General features: G+C 53.6%; 1 protein-coding gene across 1 annotated transcript in view; it reads right to left on the bottom strand.

Annotated features, from left to right (window-relative positions):
• The window catches only part of arhgef16 (Rho guanine nucleotide exchange factor (GEF) 16), a 61,193-nt gene that overhangs the window by 26,523 nt on the left and 16,782 nt on the right, over positions 1 to 17,888 (bottom strand). The window contains 5 exon segments of the mRNA XM_078425160.1: positions 1,257 to 1,417; positions 5,081 to 5,137; positions 7,163 to 7,329; positions 10,639 to 10,690; positions 12,475 to 13,075. Of these exon segments, the coding sequence (XP_078281286.1) occupies positions 1,257 to 1,417; positions 5,081 to 5,137; positions 7,163 to 7,329; positions 10,639 to 10,690; positions 12,475 to 13,050 (1,013 nt within the window). The 5' untranslated portion in view covers positions 13,051 to 13,075.

A 17,888-nucleotide genomic window follows, 5' to 3' on the forward strand; every position in this document is an offset into this window, starting at 1 on the left:
CTTAAGGTATCACAAAATGCTGGAGTAACTCAGGCAGCATCTATGGAGAGAAGGAATGGTGACGTTTCGTGTCGAGACCCTTCTTAAGGGATTGGACAGGCCAGATGCGGGAAAAATGTTGGTGGAGTCCAGATGTTGGGGGAGTCCAGAACCAGGGGTCACAGATTAAAAATAAGGGGTAGGCCATTTTGGACTGAGATGAGGAAAAACTTTTTCACCCAGAGAGTTGTGAATCTGTGGAATTCTCTGCCACAGAAGGCAGTGGAGGCCAATTCACTGGATGTTTTCAAGAGAGAATTAGATAGAGCACTTGGGGCTAATGGAATCAAGGGATATGGGGAAACGGGAGAGGGGAGGAAGAGTCATAGAAACATTAAAAATAGGTGCAGGAGGAGGCCATTCGGCCCTTTGAGCCAGCACCGCCATTCATTGTGATCATGGCTGATCATCCCCAATCAATAACCTGTGCCTGCCTTCTCCCCATATCCCTTGATTCCACTAGCCCCTAGAGCTCTATCTAACTCTCTCTTAAATCCATCCAGTGATTTGGCTTCCACTGCCCTCTGTGGCAGAGAATTCCACAAATTCACAACTCTCTGGGTGAAAACGTTTTTTCTCACCTCAGTTTTAAATGGCCTCCCCTTTATTCTAAGACTGTGGCCCTTGGTTCTGGACTCCCCCAACATTGGGGAAATTTCTCCTGCATCCAGCTTGTCCAGTCCTTTTATAATTTTATATGTTTCTATAAGATCCCCTCTCATCCTTCTAAACTCCAGTGAATACAAGCCTAGTCTTTTCAATCTTTCCTCATATGTCAGTCCCGCCATCCCAGGGATCAATCTCATGAACCTACGCTGCACTGCCTCAATTACAAGGATGTCCTTCCTGAAATTAGGAGACCAAAACTGTACACAATACTCCAGATGTGGTCTTACCAGGGCCCTATACAACTGCAGAACCTCTTTACTCCTATACTGAAATCCTCTTGTTATGAAGGCCAACATGCCATTAGCTTTCTTCACTGCCTGCTGTACCTGCACGCCAACTTTCAGTGACTGGTGTACAAGGACACCCAGGTCTCGCTGCACCTCCCCTTATCTGACACCATTGAGGTAATAATCTGCCTCCTTGTTTTTGCCGCCAAAGTGGATAACCTCACATTTATCTATATTATACTGCATCTGCCACGCCATGAGATACTACGATTGTTTGGATCGAGTGGTCTATCTTGTTCCTCTAGTATCTTTGCGTCCTACCTCTTACTGGCCTCCTGAATGTCACAGATGTTGGAGAAGAGGTGGTGGTGCTCCGTGGTGGTCATGGTCTTCTGCAGCTCCTTGGAGTTCTTGAACATATCGATCAGGACATTCAGGCTGTGCTGGTAGGAGAACTCTGACACCATGATCTCGAAGATGGCCTGGAGAGAGAGAGAGAGAGAGAGGAACCACATTGGAGCTCAATACCTGACCCATACCGCACAGCACAGTGCGTGCTCACCTATATAGGTTATATCCTTCCTTTGTCCCGCCCCCCTGACATCAGTCTGAAGAAGGGTCTCGACCCGAAACGTCACCCATTCCTTCTCTCCCGAGATGCTGCCTGACCTGCTGAGTTACTCCAGCATTTTGTGAATAAATCGATTTGTACCAGCATCTGCAGTTATTTTCTTATACTATATGAATGGATAGTAAATTGGCTCCATGGAAGGGAGCAGAAGGTGATGGTGGAAGGTTGCTTCTCGGACTGGAGGCCTGTGACTAGTGGTGTGCCTTAGGGTTCAGTGCTGGGCCCATTACGGATTGTCATCTACATCAATGATTTGGATGAGACCATGCAGGGCAAGATTAGCAAGTTTGCTGACGATACAAAAGTGAGTGGTTTTGCAGATAGTGAAGATGGTTGTGAAAGATTGCAGCAGGATCTGGATCGATTGGCCAGGTGGGCGGAGGAATGGTTGATGGAATTTAATACAGAGAAGTGTGAGGTGTTGCATTTTGGGACATCGAACAAGGGCAGGACCTACACAGAAAATGGTAGGCCTCTGGGTAGTGTTGTAGAGCAGAGGGATCTCGGAGTGCAGGTGCATGGTTCCTTGAAGGTCGAGTCGCACGTAGATAAGGCGGTCAAAAAGGCTTTTGGCACTTTGGCCTTCATCAGTCAGAGCATTGAGTATAGAAGTTGTGAGGTCATGTTGCAGTTGTTTAAGATGTTGGTGAGACAGCATCTAGAATATTGTGTTCAGTTCTGGGCACCATGTTCTAGGAAAGATATTGTCAAGCTTGAAAGGGTTCAGAAAAGATTTATAGACAATAGACAATAGACAATAGGTGCAGGAGCAGGCCATTCGGCCCTTCGAGTCAGCACCACCATTCAATGTGATCGTGGCTGATCATTCTCAATCAGTACCCCGTCCTTTACGAGGATGTTGCCAGGACTAGAGGGTGTGAGCTATAGGGAGAGGTTGAGTAGGCTGGGTCTCTATTCCATGGAGCGCAGGAGGGTGAGGGGTGATCTTATAGAGGTATATTAAATCACGAGAGGAATAGGTAGAGTGTCTTGCCCAGAAAAAGGAAATTGAGAACCAGAGGTGAAGGGAAAAAAAATTAATAGGAATCTGAGGGGTAACTTTTCCACACAGAGGGTGGTGGGTGTATGGAACAAGCTGCCAGAGGAGGTAGTTGAGGCTGGGACTATCCCATCATTTAAGACAGTTGGACAGGTACAAGGATAGGTTGGGTTTGGAGAGATACGGACCAAGCGCAGGCAAGTGGGACAAATGTAGCTGGGACATTGTTGGCCGGTGTGGACAAGTTGGGCTGAAGGGCCTGTTTTCACACTGTATCATTCTATGACTCTGTGAGTGATGGAATGATAATGCATGGAGGAGTTGTTCACCAATATCAGTCCCACTAGGAAGGCAGAACACTTTGCTGCAATGCTTGGGGGAATGTGAAGACAAAGTTCTGGGATGTCCCCAGACCTGAGCAGTTCAAACATCAAAGAAACTGGAGTAGTCTGGGCTCCTTTCTCAAGGAAAGGGAAGGCTACTTATGTCCCAGAGTGGACATAGAGAACATGTAGGGAACAGGGGAGAACTCAAAATCAATGGTGGAAATCCTAACAGGACATTTAGAGACGGGGATCACACACGGAGAGCAGAGCAGAGATGGATCAGGAAGGTCAGAAGGAATAGCTGTAGAATTAGGCCATTCAGCCCATCGAGTCTACTCCGCCATTCAATCATGGTTGGTCTACCTCTCCCTCCTAACCCCATTCACCTGCCTTCTCCCTATCACCTCTGAAGGGATGAACATGATCGGAATGAGGAGGCAGGATAAATGGGTGGGTTAGAGGAGATGGGGGTGATGGGTGGGCTAGACATGGAGATGATGGGTGGGTTAGAGACGGGGATGATGGGTGGGTTAGAGATGGAGATGGGGATGATGGGTGGGTTAGAGATGGAGATGGGGATGATGGGTGGGTTAGAGACGGGGGTGATGGGTGGGTTAGAGATGGGGGTGATGGGTGGGTTAGAGACGGGGATGATGGGTGGGTTAGAGATGGAGATGGGGATGATGGGTGGGTTAGAGATGGGGGTGATGGGTGGGTTAGAGATGGGGGTGATGGGTGGGTTAGAGATGGGGGTGATGGGTGGGTTAGAGATGGGGGTGATGGGTGGGTTAGAGATGGGGTGATGGGTGGGTTAGAGATGGGGGTGATGGGTGGGTTAGAGATGGGGGTGATGGGTGGGTTAGAGATGGGGGTGATAGGTGGGTTAGAGATGGGGGTGATGGGTGGGTTAGAGATGGGGGTGATGGGTGGGTTAGAGGAGATGGGGATGGGGATGATGGGTGGGTTAGAGATGGGGGTGATGGGTGGGTTAGAGATGGGGATGGGGATGATGGGTGGGTTAGAGATGGGGATGGGGATGATGGGTGGGTTAGAGAATGGGGTGATCGGTGGGTTAGAGATGGGGGTGATGGGTGGGTTAGAGATGGGGGTGATGGGTGGGTTAGAGGAGATGGGGATGATGGGTGGGTTAGAGATGGGGGTGGGGGTGATGGGTGGGTTAGAGATGGGGATGATGGGTGGGTTAGAGATGGGGGTGGGGGTGATGGGTGGGTTAGAGATGGGGATGATGGGTGGGTTAGAGATGGGGATGATGGGTGGGTTAGAGATGGGGGTGATGGGTGGGTTAGAGATGGGGATGATGGGTGGGTTAGAGATGGGGGTGATGGGTGGGTTAGCGATGGGGGTGATGGGTGGGTTAGAGGAGTGCGTGGTGGAGTAACAAGGTGGCAAGCCGCTTGCTCAAGTGGTTTCTGCTACGGCAGGCCCTGATGACGTTCAATACTCCAGGCCTCCTGACACGGAGCCTGCAGCAGCAACATGTTGCACAATACACCCACAGATAGGAACAGGCTTGCAGGCAACAACATGTGTGACAGCTTACTCATGAAGTTCTGCCCCACCGCTCAGCCATGGGAGACTTCCCTCCTACTATGTAAAATCCCAACCACATGTCATCAAACTATGTCTCATGATTTGGTTTTGATCTTGCTTGGACCAGCACCTTGGGCCAATGCGCTGACCCAGTGCCATTGCCCCAATCGCCTCACCTAACCCCCACAGTGAACCCTCATTGATATTGCCCCCCTACTGTGGGCACAATCCCCTCACCCTGTGCTGTCCTCCTCTCCCCTCCAATGGCGATGTGAGCACCTGACTTTTAATGGCTCCTTCACCTTTCAGTTCTACCTCTCCCTCCCTCCTCTGTCCATGCCAATGTCCCTGCCCCCCTGTCCATGCCAATGTCCCTGCCCCTCTGTCCATGCCAATGTCCCTGCCCCTCTGTCCATGCCAATGTCCCCTGCCCCCCTGTCCATGCCAATGTCCCTGCCCCTCTGTCCATGCCAATGTCCCTGCCCCCCTGTCCATGCCAATGTCCCTGCCCCCCTGTCCATGCCAATGTCCCTGCCCCTCTGTCCTTGCCAATGTCCCTGCCCCTCTGTCCATGCCAATGTCCCTGCCACTCTGTCCATGCCAATGTCCCCTATGTCCCAGCAACACCGGTACCCACCTCCTGTCTCTTGCGTTCCTCAGTTGACAGTGTCTGCAGGATTCCTCTCTCTACGACCTGCAACGGGAGGAAGCATAGCTGTCAGTGCGTACTCAGCAGGAATATACAGTGTGCTACTGGCACACAAAGGGTTAAGGAACTCTCAAACGTTAAGTATGATACTGTCAGTAATGTTGGCAATGCCAGCAGTAAGAATGGTCAGCAGTACAGTCCAGTGCGTCACCAGACTGCACTGGCACACTGGGTTAAGGGGCCGGCAGTGAGAATGGTCAGCAGTAGTCCAGTGCGTCACCAGACTGCACTGGCACACAGTGTTAAGGGGCCGGCAGTAAGAATGATCAGCAGTACAGTCCAGTGCGTCACCAGACTGCACTAGCACACAGTGTTAAGGGGCCGGCAGTAAGAATGGTCAGCAGTACAGTCCAGTGCGTCACCAGACTGCACTGGCACACAGTGTTAAGGGACCAGCAGACACTTTGATGCTTTGCACATTAGCACTTTGCAAAGTGGGTTACAACCTTTACAATGGCAGTCACAGTGTTTCTTTTACCAAAATAAATGTATTCAATTATTTACAATAATAATATTTACAAAACAAACAATACCAACACACCCACCACCATAATACAGGATTGCCAAATGTTCTTAATGCTAAATATTAAATGACTGTATTGCAATCGTGGTCCAGGATGCATTCATCCCCGCGGTGCCCAGCGGTCCCGGAAACCCCAGCGTGCCCGTGGACAGCGTGGGTGCTTTGCGGGACACCCGGGCGTGGACATAAACCTGGGAAAGGGGCAGGCAGTCGACCGGCTCAGGTGGAGCCGCCTTCATCACTGAGCAGGGCAATCCTCTGCACAGCAGGATCCCACCACTGGCAAAGACACAAAAGGCAGCTGATCAGTGTGGCGTGGGGGGTGAAATGCAGTAGCAGAGGGTGACTAACTGTGCAAACCCTGGGCTCCAACAACACCGCCCCACACCGAAAATCCCTTCCCTTTGCAGAAACCTCCGAGCTGCACATTATATTCCTGAATTTAATTATTCCACTGTTGTCACAAACCCTGGCTCTGGAATTCCCATCCATCCCGAGCCTAGCTCTCCCGACATTCCAATGATCCATGCATGATCCATGCAACTTCTCTCGGTAACAAGCTAGGATGCACCTTTGGAATATTTTGCTCCACAGAGGGAGGGGACAGCTTTATAGGACCTTGGTTCGGCCTCGCTGGGAGTATTGCACACAGCTCTGGTCACCCCACTACAGGAGGCTTGTGGAGGCTGAGGAGAGGTGCAGAGGAGGTCGACCAGAATGGTACCTGCATCACAGGGGAATTTGATTGTTTTCTCTGGAAGGTTGGAGGTTGAGGGGAGACCTGATAGAAGTATGCAAAATATAAGAGGCGTTGACAGGGTAGTAGGTCAGAACCTTTATCCCCAGGATGGTGGAGCCCGAGGCAGATACAACAGTGGGATTTAAGATAGGCACATGGATATTTTGGGGATGGAAGGACACCCATCATGTGCAGGCAGATAAGAGCAGTTTATTTTGGTATCAGGTTCGGCAAAGATGGCGTGGGCTGACGGGTTTGTTCCGTGCTGTACGGTTAGCTGTTCTGTGTAAATGCAAAGCACCGGTACGTGGATCTGAGGGATGAATGTTTTCCAAGACAGGAGGAAAAACCTGCTTGGGGTTTGTAAATAAAAGAGATGCCAACATGATGTTTAAGACTGGCAGAGCAGGGTGTTGGGAAGTCAGGGGATGAAGAGTGGTAGTGGCTGTAGCGTGTTGGCATGTTGGGGGTTGTGGCATGTTGGGGGCTGTAGCATGTTGGCATGTTGGGGGCTGTGGCATGTTGGCATGTTGGAGGCTGTGGCATGTTGGGGCTGTAGCATGTTGGCATGTTGGGGGCTGTGCCATGTTGGCATGTTGGCGTGTTGCTCTCCCTTGGCGTGTGGCCGGCCCGTTGGACTGCATGTAGCGTAGCTGCATAATCCACCCACAGACTGGAACTACACACAGGGGAGGGGAGTGTCGATCATTGTACAAACAGCAGGGCAGTGCACTGGATCGCCACTCACCTGTGGCAACTGGCTCCAGGTCATCTGTGGCGGCCGGTAGTTCTGGACCACGATCATCTCGTTGGGCTCCCGGGATCCCAGGTGGTCCGTGTCCTCCAGCAGGTCATCGTCAGACTCTGGGACCATGCCCAGCCCCCTCTCCCGCACCTCCTGGTACAGCCGTGGGTCTGAGGACAGGAGCCTGCTCAGGAACGAGCTGACGGCATCATACACAGTCCCTGGCCCAGTCCCAGCAGCCCCCTGCTGCCCCAGGGTTAGCTCCGCTCCCTGGAACAAACCCTCCCAGCTGCCCGACACAGAGAGGCGACGGAGAGCACCCAGGATGGGGTTCTCAGCTGGCTGCCCCGCTGCCATTGCTGGTCGATAGCTACCTGGCTCCACCAGACCCACTCCTCTCCCCCTCTGCTCTCAACCCCCCGCAACTCCACTCCCCCCCTGCTCTCTCCCCCCAGCTCTCTTCGCTCCTGCCCTCTTCCCCCCGCTCTCTCCTCCTCTGCTCTCTCTCACCCCCCCCCTGCCCTGTCCCCCCTGCTCTCTCTCCCCCCTGCCCTCTCCCTCTGCCCTCTCAGCCCTGCCCTCTCTCCCCACGCTCTCTCTCTCCCCCCTGCTCTCTCTCCCCCCCCCGTCCTCTCCCCCCCTGCTCTCTCTCCCCACTTCTATCTCGCCCCCTGCCCTTTCTCTCCCCCCTGCTCTCTATCTCCCCCCCTGTCCTCTCCCCCCCTGTCCTCTCCCCCCCGTCCTCTCCCCCCCCCTGCTCTCTCTCTCCCCCCCTGTCCTCTCCCCCCCGTCCTCTCCCCCCCCTGCTCTCTCTCCCCCCCTGTCCTCTCCCCTCCTGTCCTCTCCGCTCCTGCTGCTCGTCGTGCTCAGGGCTGCTCGGCAATCTGACAGGGCGGTGGGGAATGTAACAGGTCTTCCCAGGAGTTTGCTGAACTACTCTGAATTACAAATCAGCTGGTTAAAACCTTGTCACTGTATTGGGCCTGGAGCAGTCAATAACCAAATCACCCAGCCAGTTTGTGGCGCTGACATCTCTCTCACACATACCGGTTTCACAGGCTCACACTCTGTGCTGCCTCATGATCACAGTCCCAATGCCATCGACACTCTCTCTGCACTCTCGCCCGAGGCCCAGACCCCCTCCTCACTCTCACACGCCCCTCTTCCTCGCCAAACACTCCCTGCCCATGCACCCACCCCACTCCCCAACACAGGGAGAACGTACGAATTCCGTACAGACAGCACCCGTAGTCGGGATGGAACCCGGGTCTCCGGCGCTGCATTCGCTGTAATGCAGCAACTCTACCGCTGCGCCACCGTGCCGCTCCCATTCCCACATTCTGCCAGTGCCTAAGACTGACACAAAGTTGGAGTAACTCAGTGGATCGGGCAGCATCTCTGGAGAAAAAGGATAGGCCGCGTTTTGGGTGGGGACCCTTCTACAGACTCTTCAGTACCTGTTTGCTTGTCCAGTGGGATTTGGATCAACTACAGAAATGAGCAGAGAAATGCCAGTTGGAGTTTAATGTAAGCAAGTGCACTTTGGAAGGTCAATTGTAGGGGGAAATTTGCAATTAATGGCATGACCTCAATAGCATTGAGGTACAGAGGGATCTTGGGGTCCTAGCCCATAGCTGCCTAAAAGCAGCAACTCTATTAGATCAAGTGGTGAAGATGGCAAAAGCTTACCATCATTGGTTGAGGCATTGAGTCTAAGAGCCAGGAACATGATGCAGCTTTTTAGGACTCTGGTTAGACCACATTTGGAGCATTGCGTGCAGTTCCGGTCGCCCCATTACAGGAATGTAACAGATCTTCTCCAGGAGTTTGCTGAACTAGTCTGAATGGTGTGGGCGAGTTGGGCCGAAGGGCCTGTTTCCACACGGTATCAATCTATGACTATGAAGGATGGGGGGCTTGAGATGCTGAGGTGGTTTGCCGGCATGTTGCCTGGATTAAGGGGTAGCAGTTGCAGAAAGTGGTTGGAGAGACTTGAATTGTTTTCTCTGGAAGGCCGGCCGTTGTGGTGAGATGATAGAAGTATGTATATACATTTGAGAGGCATAGATGGGGTGGACAGGGTAGAAAAATGAAATACCAGATGGCATAGCTTTAAGGTGAGGGGGGCAAAGTTTAAGGAGAAGTGGGTGTGGCGCGGTGGCGCAGCGGTAGAGTTGCTGCCTTACAGCGAATGCAGCGCCGGAGACCATCCCGACTACGGGTGCTGTCTGCACAGAGATTGTACGTTCTCCCTGTGACCTGCGTGGGTTTTCTCTCAGATCTTCGGTTTCCTCCCACACTCCAAACTACAGGTTTGGTTAACTGGCTTGGTAAATGTAAAAATTGTCCCTAGTGGGTGTAGGATAGTGTTAGTGTGTGGGGATCGCTGGTCAGCACGGACCCGATGGGCCGAAGGGCCTGTTTCTGTGCATAATCTCTAAACTAAACGAAAAAAGTATGGGGCACACGCACACGCACACGCACACGTCTGGAACGCACTGCTAGGGGGTGGTGGTTGGGGCATATATGATAGAGGCATTCAAGAGACTTTTGGATAGGCAAGTTGATATGCAGGAATGGAGGGATATGGATGATACACAGGTGGATATGGATGATGCACATGATGAAGTGATGGTCACATCATGTTTGGCACAGACATTATTGGCCAAAGAGTCTGCTCTTGTGCTGTACTGTTCAATGCTCACGTTCTGTGTTTTCACAGAGAACTTACACAAGGATGTTCCCAGGACTTGAGGGCCTGAGCTACAGAGAGAGGTTGGGTGGCATGCTCGGACTTTATTCCTTAGCGCGCAGAAGGATGAGGAGTGATCTTATAGAGGTGTAGCAGATCACGAGGGAAATAGACCAGTTCAATGCATAGTCTTTTAGCCAGAGGAGGGGAATCAAGAACCGGAGGACATAGACTTAAGGTAAGAGGGGAAAGATTTAATAGGAATCCCAGGGGAATCTTTTTCCACAGAGGATGGTGGGCGTGAGGAATGAGCTGCCAAGGGAGGTAGTTGTGGCAGGCACTATAACAACATTTAAAAGACATTTGGACAGATACGTGGATAGGAAAGGTCTAGAGGGTTGTGGGCACTAGTGTAGATGGGGCATCATGATCAGCATGGACTACATAGACCATAGGGCCTGCTTCCATGTTGTGTGACTATCACTATCTTACTCCAGAGGTCTGGCCCATTCCCGGGGAACCATGGAGTTCCCAAACTGATCCCTCTCAAAGGCCTTAAGGCCCCCCCTTGTCCACCCATTGGACAGGCTGGAGATGGAGTGGCGCTCCCTGCGCCCCACGCCCCGCGCCCCAAACCCCGCGCCCCACGCCCCACGCCCCACGCCCCACGCCCCACGCCCCACACCCCACGCCCCACGCCCCGCGTCCCGCGCCCCACGCCCCACGCCCCACGCCCCACACCCCACGCCCCACGCCCCACGCCCCACACCCCACGCCCCACACTTACCGTCTTTGAAGGAGCTGCGGTTGCGGGGGCCTTTCTTCCGTCCCAGTGTCCGCTGTAACGAGGTGGGGCGTGTAAACAACAAGCTCAGCAAAGGTCCACAATACAGCACTAATTACATCAACACCTTCCCATTCCACAGCTCACGTTCTTACCTTGAACCACAGCGATACTTGTTTAATTACATATCCACTGATTACTGGGTTCTCAATCTCAATAAGCTCAGCCAAGGCCAGTGGACCCCTTCCCTGCCCTCAGCTGTTCAGCACTGGGACTGCCACCCCATCCAACCCCACCCAATCCAACCCCACCCCACCTCATCACACCCCACACCATCCCACCCCACCTCATCCCACCCCACCTTACCCCACCCCACCTTACCCCACCCCACCTTACCCCACCTTACCCCATCCCACCCCACCTTACCCCACCCCACCTTACCCCACCCCACCTTACCCCACCCCACCTTACCCCACCCCACCTTACCCCACCCCACCTTACCCCACCCCACCTTACCCCACCCCACATTACCCCACCCTACCTTACCCCACCTTACCCCATCCCACCCCACCTTACCCCACCCCACCTTACCCCACCCCACCTTACCCCACCCCACCTTACCCCACCCCACCTTACCCCACCTTACCCCACCCCACCTTACCCCACCCCACCTTACCCCACCCCACCCCACCCCACGGCAGCCTGCACTCCCCCCAGGCACCTGACCCATCAGTAGTCAAATATAACTAAAAACCCAAATGCTGGAGATATGAAATAAAAACAGAAAACTTTGAAACACTCAGTGGACCAGGCAGCAATGGTGGAGGTGAATAGAAATATGTGGGGGGAGGGGAAGCTGATGGGAATGTGGGGAGAATAAAATGGATGCCTGCCAGTCAGTGGTGGGCCGTGGAGCCTGTTACTGTCAGGGTGGGCCGAGAGGCCTGTTACTGTCAGGGTGGGCCGAGGGGCCTGTTACTGTCAGGGTGGGCCGAGGGGCCTGTTACTGTCAGGGTGGGCTGAGAGGCCTGTTACTGTCAGGGTGGGCCGAGGGGCCTGTTACTGTCAGGGTGGGCCGAGGGGCCTGTTACTGTCAGAGTGGGCCGAGGGGCCTGTTACTGTCAGGGTGGGCCGAGGGGCCTGTTACTGTCAGGGTGGGCCGAGAGGCCTGTTACTGTGCTGCATGTGTTTATGACTCTGTGAACATTGGTGCTCTGGGTGAGCCCGGTCACAGTGAAGTGCATCTTCCCTCCCGTGAGTGACACAGAGTTTGGCTGAGACCCTCCCCCCCCCCCCCCCCCCGTGCAATCTCCCCCAGCCCCGTCACGGGTGTTTCATGCCCATCATGGTGCTGCCCGAACTGCATGCCGGCGGTCCACCCAGTGCCGCTCCCTCCCAGTGCCCCCCCCCTCCCAGTGCCTCGCCCCCCTCACAGCGCCGCCCCCTCCCAGTGCCCCCCCTCTCCCAATGCCGCCACCTCCCAGTGGCCCCCCTCTCCCAATGCCGCCCCCTCCCAGTGGCCCCCCTCTCCCAGTGCCCCCCCTCCCAGAGCCTCACCCCCCTCCCAGTGCCCCCTCCCTCACAGTGCCCCCCTCTCCCAGTGCCGCCCCCACCACACACCCCCACCCAGTGTCACGCCCCATCCCAGTTCCCCCCTCCCAGTTCCCCCCCTCCCAGTGCCCCCCACTCCCAGTGCCTCGCCCCCCTCCCAGTGCCCCCCCCTCCCAGTGCCTCGCCCCCCTCCCAGTGCCCCCCCCCCTCCCAGTGCCTCGCCCCCCTCCCAGTGCCGCCCCCACCACACCCCCCCACCGAGTGCCCCCACGGGTGCGCGGTGCCCACCTTGCTCCTGCCGGGACTGCGTGCGGCCCTGGGTGCTGCCGTCTCTGGCACGGCCGCCAGCGTGGGCACTGCCAGCAGCTCCTTGTCGTTGGTGAATTCGGTGAAGACGCCAGTGGCCACCTTGTAGGACTGGTTACGGCGGTTACGTTGTAGGGTGCTGCTCGACTCCTTGCCATCCAGGTAGCACAGGTCGGAGGGGGGCATGCTGTGGACCTCCCTGCGCCCGCTGTCCCTGCGGCCTGTGGGGGAGCTGCCCATCTGCCGTTGGCTGGGCCTGCTGGCCTCTGCCAGCTTGTTGGGGATCAGCTGCTGGTGCCCCAGCTTCAGTGCCGCGGCACTCTCTGTGCTCAGCACCACCCGCGGCCCCTCACACAGCGAGGGCATCGAGCTGGCACCGCTCAGGCCAAGGTTGTCCACACCCAGGCCCACAACCTCCGGCGGCCTCAGCAGGTCCGACCGAAAGCTGGGGTCCAGTAGCAGAGCCTGGGCCCTCTCCTCCAGCTCACCGTCAGAGTGCCGCTGCGACATGCCTCTAGCGTCACGCTGCACCCCACGCTTCCACGGCTCGCCAGCCATCGGCCCACACGCCCACGCTCAGCTCCTGCACCAGGACAAACAGCACATCACAAAGTCACTGGCTGCTCTAACACACGGCCTTCTGGCAGCAAGACCATCCCATCAGCCCCCCAGCCCAGCTATCGGTGTTTATTCATCAAAGATATTTATTCAAATATTAAAATAATATATACAGTACAATAAAACCAAAACAGAACCCACCACCATAATACAAGACTAACAATAAACTATTATATAACTATCTTACAATCCCCATCCAGGATGCATTCCACCCCCCGCAGTGCCCAGTGGTCCCGGAGATCCCCCAGGGTTCCCGTGGACAGCGCGCAGTCCCTCTCCAACACCACCCGGGCGCGGACGTAACCCCGGAAAAGGGGCAGGCAGCCGGCTCGGGCAGAGCCCTCTTCCGCCTGGCGCCGTGAGTCTCGGATGGCCAGCTTGGCCAGGCCCAGGAGCAACCCAACCAGGACATCTTCAGCCCCACCCTCTCCCCAACGCACAGGGTGTCCAGAGTTGAGGATGGTGGGTGAGAAGTGCAGCCAATAGGCAAGGAGCAGCCCCTTTAGATATTGGAACAGGGCTGCAACCTCACACACTCCATGTACACGTGGTACACAGACTCACACACTCCATGTACACGTGGTACACAGACTCACACACTCCATGCACACGTGGTACACAGACTCTTGCAGCCCATACAGTGACAGGCAGCTGGCGAGTCTGTGAACCGCGAGGAACAGGTTGCCTAGAGGGACCCACACCGGGGGGGTCTGGTCCAGTAATTGTGGCAGGTACGTCGCCTCTGATAGAAAGCTGCTCATTACTTTAGTACTTACTTTAGAGATACAGCACGGAAACAGGCCCTTCGGCCATCCAGTCCACGCCGACCAGCGATCCCCACACACCGACACTATCCTACACACACTAGGGACAATTTACAATCTTTACCAAAGCCAATTAACCTACAAACCTGTACGTCTTTTGAGTGTAAGAGGAAACCGAAGCACCTGGAGAAAACGCACATGATCACAGGGAGAACGTACAAGCTCCATACAGACAGCACCCGAAGTTAGGATTGAACCTGGGTCTCTACCGCTGAGCCGCTCATTCTTGATCAGCCATGATCGTATTGAATGGCGGTGCTGGCTCGAAGGGCTGAATGGCCTACTCCTGCACCTATTGTCTATTGTCTATAAAGTGAACAGTACCCAGCCATGCCATGGTCAGGACAGCACGCTCCCCTCTAACCCCCACTGTGTTCAGTGTACTCCCCCTCTAACCTCCCACTGTGTTCAGTGTACTCCCCCTCTAACCCCCACTGTGTTCAGTGTACTCCCCCTCTAACCCCCACCGTGTTCAGTGTACTCCCCCTCTAACCTCCCACTGTGTTCAGTGTACTCCCCCTCTAACCCCCACCGTGTTCAGTGTACTCCCCTCTAACCCCTACTGTGTTCAGTGTACTCCCCCTCTAACCCCCACTGTGTTCAGTGTACTCCCCCTCTAACCCCCACCGTGTTCAGTGTACTCCCCTCTAACCCCTACTGTGTTCAGTGTACTCCCCCTCTAACCCCCACTGTGTTCAGTGTACTCCCCCTCTAACCCCCACCGTGTTCAGTGTACTCCCCTCTAACCCCTACTGTGTTCAGTGTACTCCCCCTCTAACCCCCACTGTGTTCAGTGTACTCCCCCTCCTGTACTCCCCCTCTAACCTCCCACCGTGTTCAGTGTACTCTTGCCCCAGGTGACACAGTAGGGCAGCAGGTAATACACCTGCCTCGCACCTTATGGGGTGCACTGACCACGGGCGCTGACAGTGTGGAGTTTGCATGTTCTCCAGTAAGAGCATAACTTGGGCCATATGCTCCCATTTCCCAACAATGTGTTGATAGATTGATTAGTTTACTTTAGTTTAGTGATACAATGTGGAAACAGGCCCTTCAGCCCACTGTGTCCACGCCGACCATCAATCGCCCATTTACACTAGTTTTATGCTATTCTACTTTCTTATCCACTCCCTACACACGGGGGGCATTTTGTATATACACGAGCCAATTAACCTACACACCCACACGTCTTTAAGAATGTGGGAGGAAACCGGAGCACCTGGCGAAAACCCACGCGGTCACAGGGAGAACGTGCAAACTCCACACAGACAGCACCTGAGGTCAGAATCGAACCTGGGCCTCTAGTGCTGCAAGGCAGCAACTCGACAGCTATTCATTAGTATTTATATTTTAGACCTATGTTCCATGGCCAAACAGTTTATATTACACATTCCTGGAGCTGAATGGAGAATAAATTTCACTGCCAAAGGGAAATGCGGGGAGCAGCAATGGGACTGAAAGGATTGCAGACAGCATGCACAAGATGGGCTGAATGGTCTCATCTCAGGCAAGTGATGAGTAATGGGAATTGTCTTGGCGTCATCATGTTCACCAGGAGCTCAGCACTAAAGCTCAGCGCTCCCTCAGAGCCAAGCGCTGGTTCAGGGGCAAAGGTTCTGCCACGCTGTTACTGAAGGGTGAGCAGTTTCAGACTGAATCCCCCATTAAACACTGAGGTTCAGACTGAATCCCCCATTAAACACTGAGGTTCAGACTGAATCCCCCATTAAACACTGAGGTTCAGACTGAATCCCCCATTAAACACTGAGGTTCAGACTGAATCCCCCATTAAACACTGAGGTTCAGACTGAATTGCCCATTAAACACTGAGGTTCAGACTGAATCGCCCATTAAACACTGAGGTTCACCACCAACGACAGCTTGCCGAAAAAACAATTTTCAACAATTCAGCAGCTTGTCAACCTAAGACCACATAGGCTAGGAAATCCATTCCTGGAGACAGCAAGTACAGCCGTCGCAATAAATGACTACCTCACATCTGTCTTCTTGATGTCTCCATCAAGACATGGTTGAGATAATAGATGAGGCACAGATTGATAAGGAGAGGGGATCAGAAAGGCCAGCTGCACTTAGAGTCGGTAAATCACAAATACAGAATGAGCTGCCTGAGGATGTGGTGAAGCAGCAGATGCATTTAGGGGCTTAGTTTATTATTGTCACATGTACCGAGCGAGGTACAGCGAAAAGCTTTGTTTTGCATGCTGTCAATCAGATCAGATAATACTATACATAAATACAATCAAGCCAAACTCAAGTACATTTAAAGCAGGTTTGGACAGCTGCATGGAGAGGAAAGGTTTGAAGGGAAGTGGGCAAGGCTGGTGGGTCGGGCTCACTAGGTAACTTGGTTGGTATGGTCCATTTCAATGCTTTATGTCTCTATGACTCTGGCACTCATGGAGCAAGAGGGCATAGAAAGAGGAACATTTTGGCTTCTGCCCTTCAATCTGTCCCAATGACCTACCTAAAAGGGCGGAGGAAGTCAGTATTTCATGTAACTGTGTAGGAAGGAATTGCAGATGTTGGTTTAAACCAAAGATAGACACAAAAAGCTGGAGTAACTCAGCGGGACAGGCGGCATCTCTGGGGAGAAGGAATGGGTGACGTTTCGGGTCAAGACCCTTCTTCAGACTGAAACGTCACCCATTCCTTCTCTCCTGAGACGGTGCCTGTCCCACTGAGTTACTCCAGCTTTTTGTTTCATGTCACTGTGCTACCTTCCACAGTCAGACGGCTGGCCAACACCACTGTCCAAGGTGGCACCAAACATGACAGGTCAGCAGATTGGCGCGGCGGTGGAGTTGCTGCCTAACAACCCCAGGGACCCGGGTTCGATCCTGACTACGGGCACTGTCTGTACGGAGCTTGTACACGCTCCAGGGTCCTCCCACACTCCAAAGACATACAGGTTTGTAAGTTAATTGGCTTCACTAAGTTGTAAAATTATGCCGAGTGTGTAAAAATAGTGATTACCACTCACACTAGCACAATTTACAGAAGCCAATTAACCTACAAACCTGCACGTTTTCGGAGTGTGGGAGGAAACCAGAGCACCCAGAGAAAATCAGATGCAGACGACAAAACAGTGATCGGGCTGATGAAACAAACTATAGAGCGGAGGTGCAGAACCTGGCAGACTGGTGCTCTGATAACAACCTGTCCCTAAATACCACCAAGACCAAGGAGCTGATCATCAACTTCCGTAGGTCACACATCGGGGAATACGCCCCGATCTTTATCAACGGGGACAGTGTGGAGAGAGTGTCCAGCTTCAAGTTTCTGGGCACTCACATTTCGGAGGACCTAACATGGTCCAATAACACTGCTGCGCTGGTCAAGAAGGTACAGCAACGACTGTTCTACACAAGAACACTGAAAAAGTCTGGTCTACCCCAACAGCTGCTGATGACCTTCAACCGCTGCACCATAGAGAGCATCCTAACGCATGGCATCTCTGTGTGGTATCTCAGATGCACGGAGGCAGAGAGGAAAGCTCTTCAGCGAGTAGTCCATAGAGCTCAGAGGACCATCGGAACACAGCTACCAGCCTTGGAGGGCATCTACAACACACGGTGCCTCAGAAAAGCCACCAGCATCTACAAAGACTCTTCACACCCCTGCGACAGTCTGTTCGAACTTCTACCATCGGGCAGACGATACAAGGCCTTCTACGCCCGCACCTCCAGACTCAGGAACAGCTTCATCCCCAGGGCCATAGCTGCTATGAACCGGTCCTGCTGAGCCGGATGGTCACATCGCACAGTGAACCGGCACAGATCTACTGTTCTAAACTGTTCTAATTTGTTTCATTGGGTTGTTTAAATTTAAATTAATACTGACTAGCTAATTAATTTATTGCACTGTATGGGAGGCACATTGTATTGTATGGGATACAATCTCGTTGTACCCTGTACAATGACAATAAAGATATAT

This window comes from Rhinoraja longicauda, chromosome 30 (assembly GCF_053455715.1).
Source record: "Rhinoraja longicauda isolate Sanriku21f chromosome 30, sRhiLon1.1, whole genome shotgun sequence".
Lineage (NCBI taxonomy): Eukaryota > Metazoa > Chordata > Chondrichthyes > Rajiformes > Arhynchobatidae > Rhinoraja > Rhinoraja longicauda.